At 46.0% G+C, this 22,435-nt stretch overlaps 2 protein-coding genes and 1 non-coding gene across 3 annotated transcripts; 2 read left to right on the forward strand and 1 right to left on the reverse strand.

Moving 5' to 3' along the window:
- Positions 1–1,134: 1,134 nt before the first annotated feature.
- On the reverse strand, positions 1,135–2,874 carry LOC132513042 (endogenous retrovirus group FC1 Env polyprotein-like). The gene has a single exon (XM_060137261.1). It carries the CDS (start codon positions 2,872–2,874, stop codon positions 1,135–1,137), a length of 1,740 nt encoding a protein of 579 aa, XP_059993244.1.
- Positions 2,875–12,022: 9,148 nt separating this feature from the next.
- On the forward strand, positions 12,023–20,870 carry RBMX (RNA binding motif protein X-linked). Its single transcript, XM_060137237.1, has 11 exons — positions 12,023–12,181; positions 13,415–13,543; positions 13,743–13,849; positions 14,319–14,490; positions 15,108–15,260; positions 15,519–15,633; positions 15,735–15,860; positions 15,965–16,047; positions 16,674–17,898; positions 18,779–18,869; positions 19,572–20,870. The coding sequence occupies exons 2-9, from the start codon at positions 13,435–13,437 to the stop codon at positions 16,982–16,984; spliced, it is 1,176 nt and encodes a 391-aa protein (XP_059993220.1). The 5' UTR covers positions 12,023–12,181; positions 13,415–13,434; the 3' UTR covers positions 16,985–17,898; positions 18,779–18,869; positions 19,572–20,870.
- LOC132514155 (small nucleolar RNA SNORD61) lies at positions 13,596–13,667 on the forward strand. The gene has a single exon (XR_009538647.1). It is a non-coding gene; the product is annotated as a small nucleolar RNA SNORD61 (small nucleolar RNA).
- Positions 20,871–22,435: the final 1,565 nt, after the last annotated feature.

The following is a 22,435-nucleotide window of genomic DNA, read 5'->3' on the forward strand; positions in this document are numbered from 1 at the left end:
GCTCATTCAATTTCAGCCACGCTGGCCTCTTTGCTGTTCTTAGAATGGGGCAGGTATGCTTCAGTCTTCCTGGCATGCTCTTTCCCAAGATGGCTCTTCCCCCCTCTGGCTTTCTCCCTCCTTTATCTTTACTTCAATGTCACATTCTTGGTTGAGGCCAACTCTGATCCACCCTTTTAATTTTGCACCCTCCCATTCCCCTACTCCTGACACCCTCCCCCTCTTACTCTGCTCTATTGCTTTCCTAGCGTCTTTCATCTTCAAACACACTTTATAATTTATTTGGTTTATTGTTTATTGTCTAGCCCTCCTCACTAAAATGTTAGCTTCAGGTAGGCAGGGACTTTTGTCTTTTGGTTCATTGATGTATTCCCAACACCCCAAACAGTGCTGACACATAATAAGCACTGAATAAATATTTGTTAAATGAATGAAAGGATGGATGTTCCTCATGACAAGATTATAAAAGCATCTACCCATTTTTCCTCTAGTACTTCAGTGGTTTTACATTTAAACCTTTAAGCTGGAATTTATTTTGAAGTAAAAAGTGTGGTATGAATCTGGATTTTTTCCCCTTCAAACAGCTTTCTAATTGTCTTGACACAATTTATTGAAAAATCAATCATCCCCCACCCCCACCCCTGTCCCGCTAAGGTCGGATCTTAACAAACGGCACCGCGAAACAGAGGAAAGCTTCAAGTGAGCTTTATTAGGGAGCGCTCCCAGGCGAGGCTCACTGGTCCGAGAGAAAGGGGCCAGAGAAGTCGCGCCCGGGCAAGGGTTGGGCAAGATTTTATAGGGGAAGAAGGGAAAGGGGTGTGGTGAATCTGGGAGGGCGCAGGGTATTCCTTATTTGGTGGTCTTTTCGGGTATCCTGGGGGACCGTTAATCCCGCCCCTCGAAAGGCGGGAAGGCTGGGCCGGGTGCAAAGTCCCCAGGTCAGTTCCTGGAACTGGGTGGTCCGGAGAGTTTCGGTCTGATGCAACCAGTGAATCTGATTGTGTTCCCCTGCCTCGGGCCAGTTGGCCTTACATCCTGACATCTTTGGTGTAATGGGGCGGCGTTCTGATCTCTGGCTACTTCATGCTGAATAGGGGCGTCGAAAGGGGAGTCGGGCGACCAGAGGTCCGAGGCTTAGGGGAGACCAATGGGGGGTTCTGTAGGAAGCAAGGTGTAAGGACCGAGGAGCATTTGGTTTGTGGCCACCCGAGAGACTTCCTCCATGCGCCTGCGAAGGAACCTAAGAAAACAGGGAGCAAACGTGAGCAAGATACAGATGAGAATTAAGGGGCCTAAGACTGGTGTTAGCCAGGTATAGAGGGTGGACCGCCACCAATCGGGAATTGGGGAGGCGGACTGTTGGTGTTTGCGTTGGAGTTCTTCTCTTAAGCGATGGAGGGCTTTTACGTTGTCTTCGACGAGTCCTGTTTCATTGATGTAATAGCAGCATTCCTCCTGTAGGAAGAGGCAGGTACCTCCTTTGTCGGCCGTCAGGAGATCCAGGGCTCGTCGATTTTGGAGGGCAACTTGGGCTACTGAGGTGATCCAGCGCTGGAGGGAGGTGATGGAGGCGGCAGAAGCCTCGATGGCTAGCTGGAGTTTCTGTTCTAGGTCAGGGGATGTTGAGACACTGTGTATTAGGGCTCCTCCCCCAATGCCTGCAGCGACCAGGGAGGAGGCGAGAGAGATGCCTGCGACCAGAGGAAGAAAAATAGCTCTTTTTCGTCGGGTAAAGGGTGGCGTGATTAGCGAGGAAAATTCGGCTTGGCTATATAGTGTGAGTTGTGGGACGAGAGTAACGGGGATACATGGGAAGGGGGAGGAAGAATTGATCTCTTTTGTGAGGGAACCATTGCACCACAAAAACATGCCTGGTGGTGCTTCAACTGATGTGTTTACCGTGAGGGATGAGTTGCAAAGAAACCCAGTATCAGCTAGATTTGGGCGGCTGCCGTAACAGATGATGAGATTTTTTGAATCAAGGAATATGGGGACTTTTAACGGGGAAAAAGGTGGGTTTTGGGAGGTGTGGGAAGTAGAATTGAAGGGCTGGTCGAGTGGGACAGCAGCCAAGGGTGGCCGGCCAAGCGAGGCACATAGAAAGCAGTCGGAGATGTTACCTATTCCTGTGTGGTTGAGTATCTGTACTGCTTGACAGACGAGGGTCAACCAAGAAAAAGGATCCTCTTTGTGTTCGGGGTGAGGTAGTTGGTGTCTTAGGGCTTGTTCTGTTTCCTGGATGGCAGTGGCTTGTTCGCTCAACTGTTGGATAACTTTGGGAATCAAACTGATATATGAGCGAAAGACCCTGATAGAGCCCACGGGGTAGGCATCAGTTGCCCATCGGTAGATTTTTCCTTGTACCCCTTTTACCCATCTTGTGTCCCAGGGATCTTTGATGTTGATGAATAATTGACCCTTGCCATTTGTGGTGAGCAGGTGGGATTGTCGGAGCGAGCTCCTGGTATCTAGTTTTGCCACATAGATGTTACATGAGTGATAGGGGCACCCCCCATAGGTCTCATTCCACCATTGACAGTAGTCTCGGGTCTGATCGTAAGTGAAGCAGACAGCAGAGGTGGACCATCCCAGGGGAACACCTTCTGTGTTAGAGATGGGGATCTGGACTGTTACCAAGGCCTGGCACCCATCTGGTTGGCAGTCTCCCGTGCCCAGGACTCGGGTGTGGGTCCTACCTTTAGCTTGCCATGTCCCATGGACATGGAAGCGCCATAGGGACATCTGGTGAGTCCTCAGTGGCAGAAGGAGCAGCAGGAGGAGAGACAGGGTGACAGACAAGCCGTAGTCTTGTGGGACCCTGCAGAAGGGCCGTCCAAGTCTCTGGAGTTGGGGCCATTTTAAGGCGGGAGACATGGTACCAGGAGGGGTGTCCCAAGAGTTTAGCTGCCGTGGGAGTGGTGAGGATCACCGTATGGGGGCCTGTCCACCGTGGCCTGAGAGATTGAGGGTGTAATTCTTTGAGGAGGACACTATCGCCGCGTTGTAGTCAGAGAGGAAGTTTCAGAGACAGTCACTGTCGGTAGATGACGGTCAGTGTGTTCGCGGAGAAGGCGGCGAAGCAGGGAGAGATAGGGAAGGTAGGAGGCTAGGGGTGGACTCTGGGTTGGTAGGTCGTGAAGGAGGAAAGGGCGGCCGTAAAGTAGTTCAAATGGACTGAGGCCAGTAGGAGTCCGAGGTGAGGCTCGGATTCGGGTAAGGGCTAGAGGAAGCAGGTCGGGCCATGAGACACGGACATCAAGGGACAGTTTGGTTAAGTGGTCTTTTAAGATCCCATTGGCGCGTTCAACCTTACCGGATGATTGGGGGTGGTAGGGGATGTGGAGTTTCCAGGTGATCTGGAGAGCCTCTGATACCTGTTGAACCACCTGAGAGACAAAGGCGGGTCCATTATCCGACTGGATGGAGACCGGCAGACCAAATTGGGGGATGATGTGTTGAAGCAGGATGGTGGCAACTGTGTCTGCCATTTCTCGAGTTGTTGGATAGGCCTCGATCCAACCTGAAAAGGGGTCAACGAGAGTGAGCAGATATCGGAAGCGTTTGCAGCGGGGCATATGGGTAAAGTCGATCTGCCAGTCTTCACCAGGCTGATGTCCACGCATCTGGTGTGTAGGAATTCGGGGCCGTAGGCCTCCTTGTGGGGAGACGGATGCGCAGGTTTGGCAGGCCATGTGAGTCTTTGAGATGGCCTCTCTAAGTCCTGGCAGATGAAAGAGGGGGTCCAAAAAACGGAACATTGCTTTTGGACCAATGTGTAAGGATTTATGGATGTCTGATAGGAGGCCGGCTGCTTGGGCCAGAGGTAGGGCAATTTTGTTGTCTATAAAAATCCATCCTTTGTTGTCTTTGTGTCCCCCTTTTGATAGTAAGGCAGCTTCCTCGTGCGGGGTATATGTGGGTTGGGTAGGACTGGTAAAAAATAGGAGTGGACCTGGAGGATCCCCTTTTGCAAGCTCTCGGGCCACGGAATCGGCCTTCGAGTTACCTTGTGCTATTGGGTTGGATGGGAGTTGATGACCCCTGCAATGGATAATTGCTACTTCTTTAGGAAGCTGGAGGGCCTCCAGGAGTTTTGCAATGAGGGAAGCGTTGACCACTGGGGATCCCTTAGTGGTCAGAAATCCGCATTCCCTCCATAGTGCTGAGTGGCTGTGTGCAATGATAAAGGCATATTTAGTCTGTGTAGATGTTAACCCTTTGGTCTTTGGAAAGGTTAAGGGCTCGTGTAAGTGCGATTAGTTCAGCCTTTTGGGAGGTCGTTCCTTCTGGGAGTCTGTTAGCCTCGATAATAGTTGAGATAGTTACCACCGCGTAGGCTGCCCATTGGCGTCCGTCAGGACCGAGTATTGAACTACTGTCCACAAAGAGTGCGGTCCGGATTTGAAAGAGGGGTGTCAAAGAGTCCCTCTCTTGGTGGTTTGAAGGCTTCTATGACATGAGGGCAGGAATGGGATGGAAAACCCCCGTGCCAGAGATAGGCAGGAGGGAAGCCGGGTTCAGGCGAGGGGAGAGATCAAGAGAAACAGCTGGGTTTTCAATGAATAGTAGGTGGAACTCCTGGATGCGGGAGGGGCCCAGGAGGGAGAGAGACTTGTGGCCTAGGAGGTCGACCAGCCGGTGGGAGGAAAGCACACTTAGTGGGTGGGCCAGAGTCAGTTTGAGTGTTTGTTTGGTCAGTTCGGCTGCCGCTGCTAGGGCCCGAAGGCCTGGTTGCCATCCCCGCATGGTTGGGTCTAGCTGTTTGGAGAGGTAAGCCACAGGGCGGTAGGAAGGCCCTACAGGCTGGGCAAGGAGTCCAGTGGCTATTCCGGCCCGTTCATCCACAAAAAGGTGAAAAGGTCGGTTTGGGTTGGGCAGAGAAAGGGGAGGAAAAGATATCAGAGCGTTACGGAGGGTGAGAAAGGCCTGTCGAACGGCGGAAGGAGAGGTGAGGTGTCCTTGAGGGGTTTCTTTAGCGGCTAGATATAAGGGTTTAGCGAGGAGAGCAAAGTTAGGGATCCAGTGTCGGAGAAATGCTATAAGGCCCAAAAAGGAGAGAATTTGCTCCGCTGTTTCCGGAGGCTGGAGTTCATGGATAATTCGGGTGCGGTCGGCTGTTAGACCTTTTGTGGTAGGGGTAAGGTGGAGCCCCAGGTAGGTTACAGAAGATACAAATAACTAAGTCTTGGCTGGGGAGACCCGATAACCGCGAGAGCCAAGGTAATTGAGGAGATCTGCAGTATGTTGTCTTGAGAGGCTGAGAGATGGGCTACAAAGGAGGAGGTCATCTACATATTGAAGGAGTGTGCTGGGGGTAAGGGAGCAGGAAGTGAGGTCCCGTGCGAGCGCCTGACCGAAGAGGTGAGGACTGTCGCGGAAGCCCTGGGGAAGAACTGTCCAGGTGAGCTGACTGGAAGTATGAGTATCCGGATCCGTCCAGGTAAAGGCGAAGAGGAAATAGGAGTCGGGATGCAGGGGGATAGTGAAAAAGGCATCTTTGAGATCCAGAACCGTAAAGTGGGTTGTGGATGGGGGGATACGAGAGAGCAAGGTGTATGGGTTTGGTACTACTGGGTGGAGAGGAATTATGGCCTCATTCATTAGTCGGAGGTCCTGGACCAGGCGATAATCCCCAGAGGCCTTGCGGACAGGCAGGATGGGGGTGTTGCAGGGAGAATCAGTGGGGATAAGGAGTCCCTGGTTTAGGAGTCTGGTGATGATAGGTTGTAGGCCCCTAAGATGAGTCTCAGAGATGGGAAATTGGGGCCTTGATGGAAATTTGGAGGGGTCCTTTAGGCGGATGAGAACGGGGGAATGGTGTGTTGCTATTATGGGCTTAGAAGTATCCCAGACTTGGGGATTGATTGGTTTTGGTGTGATTGGAAGAGGGGGATAGTAGGGGGAGGGTTCTAGAAGACAGGCCGAGAAGAGGAAGCAGGAGTTGGGAGGAGGGGACCTTAGGGTCAAGTCTAACCAGCTGGAGGGAGGCCCCTAAGTGGAAAAGGACATCTCGGCCTAGCAAGGGAACTGGGCAGGATGGTATGACTAAGAAGGAATGAGTAAAAGGGAAGTCCTTCGATATGACATGGGAGTGGACCGGTCTGGAGTGGGAAGGATGATTTGCCATCAATACCCATTACCGAGATCTGGGAAGGAGAAAGTGGCCCGGAATAGGTAGGCAGGACCGAATAGATAGCCCCCGTGTCCACCAGAAATGAGATGGACTTACCCGCTCCCTGTAGCGTTACCCTGGGCTCGGCGAGGGTGATGGGGGTCTTCGAGTCCGGGCGCCGTCAGTCGTCAGCCAATCCCAGCAGTTCGAGTGGTAATGCCGTTGGGTCGGCCTGCCTCCCGCGTGGAGACGCTGAGGGAGGGCCAGTCTTAGGGCAGTCACTCTTCCAGTGGCCCGTTAGCCCGCAGCTGGGACAGGGCTTAGACGGAGGTCGGGGATTGGGACACTGGCGAGCCCAGTGGCCTTCTTTTCCGCATTTGAAGCAGGCCCCCGGCGGGGTTGCCTTTTGTGGACCCCGTGGATGCTGTGATCCATGGGAGATGGCCGGCCTTAGGGCGGCTACAAGAGCTTGGGTTTGGAGGGCCACCTTCTGGTGCATCCGAGCCTGTCGGCTGGATTCTGCCAAATCCTCACGACCATTATAGACTTTAAAGGCCATCTTTACCAGACCTCGAATAGGGGTTTGAGGGCCGTCCTCTGCCCGTTTTAATTTCTTTCGGATGTCCGGGGCTGATTGGGTGATAAAATGGGTGGCTAGGACCGCTGCCCCTGCCGGGGTTGTTGGGATCCAGCCGGGTGTAGAGAGTTAAGGCCTCTGTAAGGCGATTGAGAAAGATAGCTGGATTTTCGTTGCGTTCTTGGGTTATCTCTTTTAGTTTTTCAAAATTGACCAGCTTATGAGCGGTAGCCTGCATGCCAGTCAGGAGGCATTGGATCATGATGTCGCGTTTACGGCGGCCATCTTGGCCATCCTGGTAAGTCCAGCCTGGGTCGGTGCCAGGTACGGCAGTCGCTCCGACAGGCATGGAGTTGCCGGTAAGGTGAACCTGATCTGCATGGTTTCGGGCAGCAGTTTGAATTCTTTCCCTTTCGTCAGGGGTTAAGGTAGAGGACAGAACCACAAAGATATCGTGCCAGGTTAGATCGTAAGGTTGAGATAGGTAGCGAAATTCTTTGATGTAGTGGGAGGAGTCGGCAGAGAAGGAGCCTAATCGTTTTTCAATTTGAGAGAGGTCCTGGAGAGAGAAAGGGACAGGGACTCTGACCAGTCCTTCCGCTCCTGCTACCTCCCTCAGAGGGCACAGGAGATTTCAATCTTGGGAGTCGTGAGAGCGTGTATGTGCACTAATTGGCGAAGCAAGGGGCGTGGGAGGAGAAACCGTTGAGGGAGGCGGGGAGCGGTTGGAGGGGCCGGAGCGGGTTCGGGAGGAGGAGGGACCGCTTCAGGGTAGGGTGAAGGTTGGAGAGGAGTTCTGGAGGGGCGAGAGGCGAGAGATTCGGGAGGGTCGGTTAGTGGGGAGGAATCCAAGGGGATTGAGGTTTTGGATGGAGGAGATGTTTGTTTGGCAAGGAGGATTTGAGGTAGAACAATTGACGCAAAGGGAGGGGCGGGAGCGCAAATACCAGAAGGCCTGAATTTATGGGACCTCGGACCATTTGCCGTCCTGCGGCAGTAATTATCTAGATCACGGAGGATATTAAAATCTAAAGTCCCTTCAGGATTGATTGTCTAGAGGATATTGTGGCCAGGCCACAGTGAAATAGAAAATAAGCCGTCGGCAACGGAGATCTTGGGAGAAGCCGAGGGCTGTAAAATTGGCTAGGAGACACCCCAGGGGCGTCTTAGGATCTGGTTTCGATTGTGAGGTTCCCATGACTCCCAGTCTGTCCCTGAGTGAATGGAGAGGGAGAAAGGCGTCCCTGGTCTCAGTCTCCAATTCACAGTAGGTCGGAGGGCGGTCAGGCGATTGGGACGTCTCCACAGTTGCCCGAGGCCCAGAGAGAGGACGGAGGAATCCCTGACGCGGCCGCGATTAAGGACAGGGAGTCCGGTGGGCAGGGACTCTGAGCGTCGGAGGGAACAAGGGAGGGGGACTTACCCCGTTTTCTGCCGGATCGGGTGGATGAGTAGAGGTTCCCTGGTTGTCTCCTGGGGGAGGGGAGGAGCTGCCCGCGCGGTAACCCGCGGGGCTTGGTACCCCTCCCGGGTTTCGGCACCAAATGTAAGGTCGGCGAAACAGAGGAAAGCTTCAAGTGAGCGCTCCCGGGCGAGGTTCACTGGCCCAAGAGAAAGGGGCCAGAGAAGTCGCCCCCGGGCCAGGGTTGGGCAAGATTTTATAGGGGAAGAAGGGAAAGGGGTGTGGTGAATCTGGGAGGGCGCAGGGTATTCCTTATTTGGTGGTCTTTTCGGGTATCCTGGGGGACCGTTAGTCCCGCCCCTCGAAAGGCGGGAAGGCTGGGCCGGGTGCAAAGTCCCCAGGTCAGATTCTGGAACTGGGTGGTCCGGAGAGTTTCGGTCTGATGCAACCTGTGAATCTGATTGTGTTCCCCTGCCTCGGGCCAGTTGGCCTTACACTTACTATGCACCCATTTCATACTAAGTAACATGGAGGATAAAAAGAGCTTGTAATTCATTCAGCCGACATTTATTTACCACTGATTATATTCCAAGGATACCTAGTGGAGAAGTAAGATCACTGGACTCAGACCATTGGTCAATCATTGAGATGGCATCTGGAGAGCAACAATGAGGCAAAGGAAAAATTAGAGTAAAAAGAAAATTATAACTATACTTAATGATAATCCAAAGGAGTAAATAGAAAGAAAGAAGTAAAGGGAAAAATCTAGAAGATCCATGAAGGGGAAGGATGGGATTCAGAGATTAGTTTTGGGCAGTCTGCTTACCCGATTGCCTGTTGGCCAGAGCTGCTCACACTTAGCTTGCCCACATCCCCTCTCTCTTGGGACTACATCAGCAACACCCTGCTTCCTGCCCCTCCCTTCCCCTGTACAGTCTCTGGATTGCAGCCACAGTGATCTCTTTAAGATGAAATCTGATTATCTTGCTTTACCTCTTAAAAAGGCTCCCCTCTCCAGTGCCCTCTGATCCGGTCAGTAGGCCCTCTGCCTCCCTCTCCAGGTACTTGCTTTGTCCTCTGTGTCTCACCTCTAGATTCTAATCTACAGCCATAATGATGCTCTCCTACAGATTCCTCAACTAGCCATTCCCCACCCCCTCCCTTTCTCTTCTGGTCATTGGAAGTGCTGGCCCCCTAGTTTAGAGCACTCCACTCCCCACCTCCCACATTCCTGAGCACGAACTGCAAAGACCAGAGTAATCTGTTCCACTGGGAGGCACATTTCCTTCTCGAGACCCAGGGGGACAGGGACATCTATGGTAGAAATCAGCCCCGTTCTCCCCTAGTCCGGCAGAGGCCCTCTAGTCCTTTTGCCTGGATCTGAGACAGAGAAAGAGCACCTGCTGGCCCAGGGGGAGGGATTTCTCCTAGTTCTGCGTGGGGGTGCAGACTCCCTTTGCCGAGGCGAGCATTTAAGTGCTTTTTGCCAACCTGGCCAATCCCCAACTATCGCTACTCAATAATTTACATAACTCATTCTGAAGGCAAGTGGACGTGACTTTTGCTTTACTTGTTATTATTTGGCTGGGAAAAGAAAAAAGGACAAATATTCTTATTGTACCAAGTACTATTCCCCCCATTAATGTTCATAATTCAAAGCTGGTTCCAAAGCTCCTTGGAGCTTTTACCCACGACCTGAGCATCATTTCCTACCACCTGCCTGGCATATACCGTAATTCACCATGGCAGAGTTAACTGTAACTGTGAAGAAGAAAAGTGACAATTGTCCATAAATTCTACCCCTCCCCCAAGATAAACTGGTAACATTTTAGCATATTTCCTTCTAGTGTTTTCCTCTCCACATGTATTTTTTAGTAATTAATGCAGACTTCTTTTCTTTTCCCCATTGTATTCTCTTCTTTGGTGGTCCCATTAACTCTGATGAGTTTCATTACTATTTCTAAAGCGACAGATTTAGCCCTGATCTCTGGTCTGAGCATCAGATTTCTTCACCCTCGCCCACATTCCCAAACTTGCTCCTTTGCAGCCATTTTGATAAATGGCCACCACCTATTAATACCAGATAGTCATCCATAATGACTTACCCTGTTGTTTGAATTCAACCCCAGTGCTCTCCCATCTGATTCATTAGCAAATCCTGTCCATGCTACCTGCCATATACACCTAGCAATTGTTCCTTCCTCCCCAGATCCACTGCTGAACCCTAATTCAAGGCACTGTCTTCTCTCTCCTGGTCTGTTCACACAGCCCCAGTGGTGTCCCTGCTTCCACACTTACCCCTGCAGTCTTTTTTTTTTTTTTTTCGGTACGCGGGCCTCTCACTCTTGTGGCCTCTCCCGTTGCGGAGCACAGGCTCCGGACACGCAGGCTCAGCGGCCACGGCTCAGCAGCCTAAGCCGCTCCTCAGCATGTGGGATCTTCCCGGACCGGGGCACGAACCCGTGTCTCCTGCATCGGCAGGCGGACTCTCAAACACTGCGCCACCAGGGAAGGCCCCTGCAATCTTTTAATGGGTTCGAATGTTCTGCCTACCTTGGCTCCCTCATTTTATGCCCCTTAAATTCCGGTCGCCCTGGATCCCTTTCTGTCCCTTGATACGTGCAACCTCTTTCCCTCCACTTTGCGCTTGTTTCTCTGAAAAGCTTCGGATCTCCCACCCCCACCCCAGCTTTCCCGAGGCGGATTTCTTTTCTTCCTTCAGAGCTGATCTCCAAAGCCACCTCTTCAGATAGACCTTCCCTGAGGGCTAAATCGAATTTGGTCTCCCAAATGTTGTCCATCAAAGCCCTGAGTTTACTTCTTCCCTGGCACTAATCACAAGATGCAATTGTTTTATTTGTTAATTGTATTTAAGTGTTCTCTTTAGTTTGGAAAGAAATTAGAAAATAAAAAATTTTTGTAATCCCCTCCACGAGTAGGATTGGCAGATAAAAAACACAGTTACGGGCTCCCCTGGTGGCGCAGTGGTTGAGAGTCCGCCTGCTGATGCAGGGGACACGGGTTCGTGCCCCGGTCCGGGAAGATCCCACATGCCGCGGAGCGGCTGGGCCCTTGAGCCATGGCCGCTGAGCATGTGCTCGGCAACGGGAGAGGCCACACTGTGAGAGGCCCGCGTACCGGAAAACAAACAAACAAACACAGTTACATTTGAATTTCAGATAAACAGTGAATAAGTTTACTTTATATGATATTGAGATCTACTTATATTGAAAAAAAAGTATTTGTTATCTGGAATTCAAACTTGACTGGGCATCCTGTATTTCATTTGCTAAATCTGGCAGCCTTACCAATGAGGCGCGTTGCCCTTGTCTCGCTTTGCTGGGTTGTACCCTCACGGCCAAGCCCAGAGCCTGCCCGCCATTTAGTAGATGCTCAGTAATTGTTCTATGTAAACGGATAATCTGTCTCTTTAGTACAGTTCTTTTCCCCCACCTCACACTTATTTATCAGAATTTTCACCATTCACTAAAAATTATTGTTAAAGATATTTGGGGAAAATGTATTTTTAATACAGTAATTCTAAGCTTCTTTGTTTTTCATTTCTGCAAAACTGGCATAATTCTATCCTCATCAACGTTGTTTTGAGAATTAGAGTTAATGGGTGTAAAGTTTAGCACCATGCCTGGCCCACCAGAACACACAAAAAATTTCACTTCTTTTTTACAGGAAGCCCGTTGAACCATTTTAGCGGAAAGCAAAAACGCGGGTTTGGGGAGCACCGGTGGGGGTTGGGAAAACGGTTAGAAATCGGGGCCAGCTGGAGAGCTGAGGGCCCAGGAAAAGGGGAGGAGCGAAGAGTGAATAACAGCGGAGGCAGCTAATGGGGAAGCTGGGAACCGCTCCCCACCCGTTCGCATTTTAAATTCTAAGCTCCGCCTGCATCCGGGTCCTTGAGCCTCGTTCCCGGGCAGTATAAAGTTTGCTGTCTCCTTTGTTCGCCCTCGTTGCGCAGTAGTGCGAGTGGCTTCTCGCTTCCTTTCTCGGGATCGACCACCCTCCCGCGTGCTGAGCTGCTAGGAAGCCGCGATCGGCGAGCTCGTAGGAGCTTGAAACAGTTGCCACCCCTCCGGTACGTGAGTCCTCTCCTTTACAGTCTGTTTTTCGTTCACTCTTGCCACGTTAGAACTTGGGATTACCTCCTTGGAGATGGGGGTGGCGGGCGCCATTTTAAGAACCCAGAGGTGCCGACCTATTTAGGGAAACCTGGGAGTGTCGAAGGAGAGCAGACGCTGGGGTGCCACTTCGTAGTGTACCTCTGCAGAAAGTTTGGCTGTCGCCTCTGGGGGCGGGAGGTGGCGGAGGTCGGGGCCTGAGCGGGACGAGGAGGGACCGCGCCTCCGTGGTCGCTACCTGCATTGGGATGGCGGTGGCGCTCCGGGCGGGCACTTGCGCTTTTGCGCGGGGTCCTTGTTCATTGGCAGCCTTGGAGCGGAAGCCATTTGAGTTTTCTCAGCCTCCGCTGGTGGGAAAAGTTACTCCCCTGACCGGCGGCGGTTGTTCTGGGCTGAATCCAAGTGTCGCCATTTTGTGTTTTCCACGCGGTTTTTAATGACGGGTTTTAATTGGGTTCCGCTGCAGTCATGGAGTGCTTAGTGTTACAGTGCGCGCTTCCACGTTCCGTTACTTTGTATCCGATGATATTGACACTTTTTTAAAAAGTAAACAACGTAGCGAGCAGGGCAGGGGCTGGTGAAGAAGGGGTCATAACTTGATTAAAACTTTAAATTGGTCCTTAGATTTACTAGGGAATCCCAATGAAAGGCAAAGTTCTCGGGAGAGGGCTTGGTCTTACGGACCTACGTTTGGCCTGTGACCTTGACTGAGTCAGTTTAAAAAAATCATTACGGTAATTGGGATGTGATCATTGAATTTTTAAAAGGCAACAAATCTAGTGTTAAAGCTAAAATTCACTTTTTGAAATGTTGTAGTTACTTGGTTAAGACTGCCAAAGTGGATTAAGGATAAATGCATTAGTTAAGTAGGCTTTTGTTTTTTGGCCGTACCGCGCAACTTGTGGGATTTTAGTTCCCTGACGAGGGATCGAACCTGGGCCCTCGGCAGTGAGAGCGTAGAGTCCTAACCACTGGACGTCAGGAAATTCCCTTAAGTTGGCTTTTTTAACCATTTTAATGTAAACAGTTATCACTGAACTAGTTAAATTGGTTTCCTGGTAAGGCTTAGAAAAAATTGTTTTCTGTGTATTATGCTATTAAGGAATGATTTTAGTAAACAAGAAAAATGAGCCCCGGTACACATGTTGGGTAAACTTTTCCAGGGAGGGTTAACACTTTTTTTCCAACAGACTTTCACCAGAGGGAAAAAATGGTTGAAGCAGATCGCCCAGGAAAGCTCTTCATCGGTGGCCTCAATACAGAAACAAATGAGAAAGCTCTTGAAGCAGTATTTGGCAAATATGGACGAATAGTGGAAGGTGAGTTATCTGAAAGTATATGCAGGGTTATTGTAATTTTAAAAAAAGGTAAGCTGTGATGAATTTGATTGCATTGATCATATGAAATGATAATGTGCTTTGTCCTCTAAGAAGTTCTGAGCTTTCTTTTTACAGATTTACTTATGTTTTTCCGTTTGAAATAGAGTAACACTCCTTTTCCCCCTGAAAACTACTTTAGTTCTCTTGATGAAAGATCGTGAAACCAACAAATCTAGAGGATTTGCTTTTGTCACCTTTGAAAGCCCAGCAGATGCTAAGGATGCCGCCAGAGACATGAATGGAAAGGTGAGACTGCACAATACCATGTTTCCCAGTACGTAAAATAGCACAATGTTACTCAAGTCTGGTCTAGGGCAGCTCTTGAATTTTACTGAGTGTATACTTTCCCAGGACCCTCTTATCCTAGCCCTTTGTAATTTTAGAACGAAATTTTGTAAAGTGTATTCTTGACAAGAATCTTTCAGTTTTAGAATATTCGGTATTATACTTCGTCTGGGATCCTTGGCTTTTGTTTTTGGTTATTTGTCTTAATAAGTTGGTCATTGTCTGGCATTGTTTTTAAACTTTACCGACCTAGCAGTACAGTGGATCCACCTTAGGTTTTAGTTCAAATAAGCAGTTATCTTAAAAGACTAGGCATTTAAGTGCTAAACAGAAAGGTACAGCATTTTGAAGGACATACTAGTGTCACAGTGCATAGTGGATCTGCAAGTTCTTTTTTAAATTTCCATAATTAACCACTGATATTATTTAGTCCTTAGATGGAAAAGCCATCAAGGTAGAACAAGCCACTAAACCATCATTTGAAAGTGGTAGACGTGGACCACCTCCACCTCCAAGAAGCAGAGGCCCTCCAAGAGGCCTTAGAGGCGGAAGAGGAGGAAGTGGAGGAACCAGGGGACCTCCCTCACGTGGAGGGCACATGGGTAATGACTTAGGTTTACTTTAGGCTTGGTGTATAAGTTAGTAACTGTAAACACACCAGTGTGTGCGTTGGTTAATAAGTATTTTAAAGGCCCTAGCTTTTGAAATTGAGAACACTTGTTCATCTACCAAAGTGCTTGACTTAAGGAAAACATAGAAGCTATCCTAAGTTAAATTACAGTGTCTTGAAATAATTAACAATTAGCTATTCCTTATCCAGGTGAATTCATTGTGTAGGAAAAAACACTTGCAGAAAAATTTTGATAGGTATTAGGTGTTGGTCATATGAAAATGAAACAATGTATATATATTTTTTGAAGTAACTTGAAAAGAACCCTCAGGAGAACCCTTCGTGTCTACTTTGCTAATCTATGCAGACTTAAATAGATGACTACCGTATAGAGAACTATATACACTTTGTATAGTTCCTTGTATGTAGTTTTCTGTGTATACTCTATATACACTGTACAGTTCTCATGCTCAGTCACATATGAGTGAGAACTCAAGATTCCCCGACTAAACAGAAATGGTCATACTCTTGATTTAGCAAAGAAAACTAGATTTTTCTTAGTACTTATATTAACATGATTTTCTTTTTTTTGTTGTTGTTCTAATGTAGATGACGGTGGTTATTCCATGAATTTTAACATGAGTTCTTCCAGGGGACCACTTCCAGTAAAAAGAGGACCACCGCCACGAAGTGGGGGTCCTCCTCCTAAAAGATCTGCCCCTTCAGGACCAGTTCGCAGCAGCAGTGGAATGGGAGGAAGAGGTAAATGGTCCATTTATGACAGTCTGTCCTACCACCATAACACAAGGAAGGATTGAGAGGCGAATCCTAAAAATGATGCTTAAAACTGTACCTAGATCATTGAAAAGATTGGTGTGCATAAGAAATTTTAAAGAGGATTTCCTCATTTGCATCCATATTGTCATATTTGGTTGAATCACTACTTTTCATTGCCTGAATATAAATTCACGTTTTGACTTTTCACTGGGTATGTTTTTAAAATGGACATTTTTCCTTAAGCTCCTGTATCACGTGGAAGAGATAGTTATGGAGGTCCACCTCGAAGGGAACCCCTGCCCTCTCGTAGAGATGTTTATTTGTCCCCAAGAGATGATGGATATTCTACTAAAGACAGGTAACAGAAAAGCATAGTAGTTTTTGTCTCTAATATTAATACTTAAGGTTGAAGGGGAGAGCTCATCAAAAATATGAACCAAGTTACTTTTGTTTCTTTAGCTATTCAAGCAGAGATTACCCAAGTTCTCGTGATACAAGAGATTATGCACCACCACCAAGAGATTATACTTACCGTGATTATGGTCATTCCAGTTCACGTGATGACTATCCATCCAGAGGCTATAGGTAAGTGACTTTGCTGTTGCTGTCATGGCTTGATGTAAAAGAAATTTTTTTGCTGTAAAAATTGATGTTCTAGGGCTTGTAATACGTTTTTTTCTTTAATTTAGTGATAGAGATGGCTATGGTCGTGATCGTGACTATTCAGATCATCCAAGTGGAGGTTCCTACAGAGATTCATATGAGAGTTATGGTAAGATTTTGGTTGAGGGTCTTTGAATATCACCAGCCTGAGTTTTTAGGTTCATGAGCCAGTTTATTAGGCTGTTGTGGTGCTTGCTTTTAAAGGGATGTTTGCTTGCTTTTAAGGGGGTAACTTAATCAGCTGGGCTTTTCCTAGTCTTGTGAGGGGCTTTTGTTTTTTCTAAGTTTTTTTTTGAGGCTGTTGGCTTGCTTTGGAGGGGATTTTGCTTGCTTAAATTGGCAGCCTTATGTGTTTTCCCCCAACAGTGAAAATACAATTAAAAATTTTATTAACAAGATCAAATGTTTACCATTGCAATATGAAGGAAAGTCTACAGTTCAAAATTGCAACTTATCACTGGAAAGTGGCTGAGTGTCTACTATAAAATAACAAGCTGTCTGGAATATCCTCTTGAAATACACCGTCTTCAGTCTTTTCAAACAAACATTAAAACCCATCCATTTCCGTATCTCAGCAGATGAGCAAATCCCTGTTAATGGCCAGCAATGGCAGAGTTTAAAACCTCCCAGTTGAGAAAGTAAACGTTTAATACAAGAATTCTGTAAATTCAGATTTAAATGTTGTATATATACAATTTATAGTGTTGCCATATTACCTGACCATTGACCCTGCAGGTAACTCACGTAGTGCTCCACCTACACGAGGGCCCCCGCCATCTTATGGTGGAAGCAGTCGCTATGATGATTACAGCAGCTCACGTGACGGATATGGTGGAAGTCGAGACAGTTACTCAAGCAGCCGAAGTGATCTCTACTCAAGTGGTCGTGATCGGGTTGGCAGACAAGAAAGAGGGCTTCCCCCTTCTATGGAAAGGGGGTACCCTCCTCCACGAGATTCCTACAGCAGTTCAAGCCGCGGAGCACCAAGAGGTGGTGGCCGTGGAGGAAGCCGATCTGATAGAGGGGGAGGCAGAAGCAGATATTAAAAACAAACAAAACTTTGGACCAAAATCCCTGTTCAAAGAAACAAACAAAAGTGGAACCTATTCTATCATAACTACCCAAGGACTACTAAAAGGAAAGATTGTGTTACCTTTTTTAAATTTCCTGTTAAGTTCCCCTTCCATAATTTTTATGTTCTTGTGAGGAAAAAGAGTAAAACATGTTTAATCTTTGATTTTATGAAATTGCTTTCAACGAGCAAATGTTAAGTGTGTTAAGACTTGACATGTGTACTAGTATTGTAATTTTCCAAGTAAAAGTGTCCCTAAAGGCCACTTTCTATGAATTTTTCCCCAGTAAATGATGAGGCAAGCAATTCTAAGATCTTTCACAAAATATCTATTCATCTAAAATGGAGAGATGACTCCTCCTGCCTATACAAACAAGCTAGCTATTAGAGGGTGGTTCGGGGTATGCTACTCTTAGGATTTCAGAGTGTCTTCAAACTGAAATCTCAATGTTCTCAGTATGAAAAACCTGAGATCAGATGCTTATATTGTAAGGAAAATGCTATTCGCCCAGTAAACCCAAAAAAGCAAATGGATAGTGCTGGCCATATTTTGCTTTTCTGACATTTCCTTGGGAATCTACAAGAACCTCCCCTTTCCCCCTCCCCAATAAGACCATTTAAGTGTGTGTTAAGCAACTACAGAATACTAAATAAAAAGTTTGGCCAAAACCAACCATGAAGCTGCAAACGATGCTTGCTCTTACTGTTTCAAATTTTTGCAACTCTGTAGTGTCTCACTTTTAAGGAACAGCTTGATTGCAAAGGAGAAAATAGATAAGCAATGAAGTTATCTCCAACTTCTCAAAGGCTTATGACTTCTAAAAAGTGAATCTATCAGCATTCCACATCAGATTTAAAGCATCAAATGCCTGTGAAACAGCAAAGATGGTAAGCAAAGCAAACTAGTTTTTCCGTCTAAGTCGAAATTGAACACTTACCTTCCTCATAGTACAGTGAAACATACTGTACCTCATGGCAATGGAAATGCTTTCTAGATTAAAAAAAAAACTTTTGGAAAACAAAGTGTTCGATAGCATATTAGAAGTCCTCCAAATTCAACACTTGGATTTTTTTTAAAAGCATGTATGACACTTAAAGGCCTTAATACAGCTGTTGTTTACCAATAGCGATCTGGGGCTTGGGAGGGGGTATTTTTTTAAATCTGTTTTTGATGAAGACCTTTAAACATGCTTCATGTTTTAACATTTTTCAAATTATTCTTTTAGTCAATGTAGGAAATGGCTTAAGTTTGGGGTCCCCCTCTCTTTACCCCTGTAAGCCATTGCAAACCTGACATTTAGTTGGATGCCTGACTTGTTTTTAGTTCTGTGAAACTACACTGTATGGAGAAAATCTATTGCAAGTGGTCTTTAAAAAGCAAAACCTGAGGCAGCATGACCCAGGTCCAGCCATGAAGTTGAAAAAGATGCTCTTGAATATAGTAAACTTGAAGACCTCCAACTAAAAATCCTTACACTGCACTTATTCCTTCAAATAAGTTTTGTCCGTTCAACTTATGGATTTAACATGGCAGTGCACCATTGGAACAGAATGGGGATCCATAAGCCATGCAACTTAACCATTTAAGCCATTCCAGTCCATCCCAAGCCAGTGAAGCTTCCACCACTTAAGAGAAATAGTAGAACATGAAATACGTTAAGCTGCAAGTCTGAACTTGCCTTTTCTTTCTGGAAAAGGGGGCAGTTATAGGCAAGTTTTGAAGAATTTCCTTAAGAGGGATAACTAGTTACCTATTTAATTTTTACAGGTTGAGAATTTTGGTCATGGTCATGATGGTCATGGAGTGCTGATTGATTCACAATAGATAAAGCTGGCAGCAAGAGAAATGCAATGCTAAGGTAAGTTCTGAAAGCAGTGACCTTTGTAGGTTTAAATACTACAGCTTTGCCGTGTTGCATATGTTAATATTGGCAAGTTACTTGTAATGGGATAATCTAATGCTTGGATTACAAGGATAAAAAGTGCTCTAATGTGTAACACCTGGCACATTATTCGTTCAAATGTGGGGTGACGTTATCTTAAACAGGCATATTTCCATGAGTGGCTCAGTCATGCAATGCTTTTAGTAGCTCTATTGAATGCATACATTTTGCTAATGCTGTTTTCAGAAGCAGTTGTTGGCTGGAGCTTTACAGTTAGTGTTTTGTCGTGTAAGCAGACTTAACTTGTATGAGGTTCAAATTTTATCCTGTGCGTTTTTTAAATGACACCCTTTTCATCAGTTCCTGATTGTTTGATTGGCCACAGTACAGACTGGCTGAAGGGTGAACAGATGCAGCTGCCGCCGAGTCCCTAGTTTGAGTAACGATTTTATTAGTAAAATGATGACATAGTTATTGTCTTCATTACCAGTGATGCTTACAGGAATTATAGGTTTTTATGGTTGCTTTTTTGAGCTTGTAATCTAAAGCAAATGTTATACATGTTGCCAGTTAAAGCAACAAAGTAATGTATTTAAAGAATAGATAAGGGGGGCCAGTAATTTCCAGTATAAAACGGTAAATACTTTGTGATGTGATAACATGCTTTTCATTTTACAGAGTTGTTGAAGCAGAAGAATGCTGATTGTCCTTAAGGCACAACAGTTGCATAAGCAGTACTCATCAGAATTGGTTTGGTGCAGACAAGATTTTTGCCTTCCAGGGTTCCTGTGGATCTAAGGAAGGCATCAACGTTGGTTAGCACTTGTAACTAGGGAGTGGCAGTTACTTAAAATAAGTAATTGACCAGATGGAGAAAGGGGAGCAATTAAAGAAATTGGTAAGTGGAGGTAGTCAGGAAGTTTTCATGGTTCTTTATGTAGATCTTACAGCTTTGACTTTCATTTCCTTTAGCCAAAGTCATAGGGACAACTGCAATTTAGAACTTCCTAATTACCACTGATTGTCAGAAAGTCGGATTAGAAAAATGAAAGGCATAAGAGGTGACTTTATCCAGTAAAGTGTCTGATTTTCAGCAGGTAAAATATTTCTTGGTGTTAGTTTATCCAGGAGTGAGATTTAGTCTTAAAACTAAAGGGAAGACTAATATCTGGAAACTAAAGTAACTGGAAACATAAAATGCTCAAAAGCACACTTCTTAAAAACTGGAAACAAAATTGGGCCATTTGGCTTTTGCTATTTTTTTAAGTTATTTTGTAAGCCTACTTTACCCCTCACCCCACTTCATATCTTAGAAACAAATCAAGATACAGTACAGCTTTGTCATTTATTGCATTGGAGACTAGAGCCAATAGTGTAAAAGCTAATGTTCTCAAAGGAAACAGATTTGAGTTGTTGGATTAGGAGAAACCAACTCACCTTCTGAATTTTTGCCTAGTAAATATCAGTACTATCATGTTTAACATTTGCAATCATGGAAAATAATCAAGAAATTTAACCCTCATTTTGATGGGCTCTTCTAATCACAGACCATCAGGGTATTGATCAAATTGAAAAAACCACTGCACTTACACATAGCTGTCTTCCTCAGTCATTCTGTAATCTAAATACTTGGGTTTATGCTTCCGTGGACCTTTTGGCTCTTGAGATTTTATTTAGGTTATCTTGAAGATAAGTGTAGAACATAGAGATTAATCATAGTAAACATGAATACTAAATTGAAGAACGCTTAATGACCAGACAGCTGTTTGGCAAATAGTTTGTTGACCCAGCAGATTTAATTCTGCTCCTGTTGGAAAAAGAATCTGTCTTGATTCTTCTGGCTTTATACTGGTTGTAAAAGAAACAGAATAACATGTTTTTCTTGTTTAACTGGTAGTTGAATATAGAACTTAGGTATAATGGTTTTTCTCTTTTTGGAATGTTTTGTATTTGAACCTTAATAAAACTTAACATGCATTTTTCTTGTGGCCCTGGGTTCTTTTTTATAATAAGGGATTCATTTGGCTTTTAAAGAATGATCTCCACATGTTCCCCTCCCCCAAACCCTAGTTCTCAGGCACTGTTAGCCCTTGCAGTTAGTTGCCAGGGAACATAGTCACTGAGGGTATCCTGTGGCTAGGCTTCCTTCATTAGGAGAGGGAGTTTCAGGTAGGTATCACAGTAATTTGGATGATTTCATTTAATCCTTACCCTGAAATTGGAGCAATAACACCAAAGAACTAGAAGCTAAAGTACAGAAGATGTACTGTAGTGCTTTTGATATTTCCTGCTGGCTCCTGGGAAGAAGGCAGGTTGGTTAATTTGATTTGGCAGAGTCCCACTTCAGACCAACTCTTTAATGGGGATGCCATTAAACCAGCACATGATTAGTGTACTTCTTTATTGGTAAGTTTCTTTACTGTTCTATGTACATCTGACTCATGTTCATTTGCACTTGATAAAACTAATTTAGTGACAATTGTCCTTTATTTAAGGGAGAACAGTCGATGGGTCGGGAGTGCAGTGGCTCACAAGCAGCAAAGCACTGTTCCCAGAGCATTTGGGGCAAGACTTTTACAGAGTAGGCATCATTGGCTGTGGGGTCCTGTTTTCTAGGGGAAGGTGAGCTAGCTAAAGTTGGAGGATTGTGATGGGTGTATGTTAAAGGTAACCTTGATGGGGTGTTTTCCTGTAAATGTGTGCTGACTTAGGTTTACCTTTGTGAGGTGGGTCAGACCACTGCTGGCAGCCTTCATTTTGTGGGTCCTGATATATGTATTAACTTTTATAAGCATGTAAAACAGGATATTGTGGTTGGGCTATATAGCCAGTTGAAGGAACTCATCACATGGAAAGGCAGTGTTAGCTGAGCATTAGGGTTGCAGAAAAAGCTTCAGTACTGTCATTCTGTAAATAACCTCAGCTCTATACCAGTTGTTCCAGAAAAACTTAAAATCCATCACATCACATTAATTTTTGTTCAGTTGCACATGTCAATAACCTGAAAACAGGCATTCACAACAATAACAAGCTCAATGTTCATAAATTCTGAAATTTCAACCAGAAGCGTACCACGAGATTTGGTAAAAGCTCACATACTATCAAAGTGGAGAACGTTGCTGTCACCCCAGCAAGTTACCTTGTGGCCCTTCCTCGACGATTCTTGGCCTCTGTCCCCTAAAGACGAACTGCCTGTTCTTGAATATAAATACAATAAAAATATGGGTCCTATAAGGCTTTCATTAAGCAAAGTGCTTTTGAGATTCAGCCGTGTTGTGTACGCATATGAGTATGAGCAAAGTACGGTTTACCTATTGCTGGAAACCTGGGCTTTTTCAGCTCTTGGCTATTACAAATAAAGTCCCTGTGAATGAATGTTCTCATGCAAGTCTGTACATGATTAGAGATGAAAACAGGAATGAAATTGCTGGATTGTAAGAAAGTTTTATAAGAAATTGCCAGACGATTTTCCCAAAGTTCTATTAGCACTAACAATGTGAGTTCTGGTTACTCGACCCCACCGATGTCTGGTGTTTTAAAAT

Source organism: Lagenorhynchus albirostris, chromosome X (genome assembly GCF_949774975.1).
Source record: "Lagenorhynchus albirostris chromosome X, mLagAlb1.1, whole genome shotgun sequence".
Lineage (NCBI taxonomy): Eukaryota > Metazoa > Chordata > Mammalia > Artiodactyla > Delphinidae > Lagenorhynchus > Lagenorhynchus albirostris.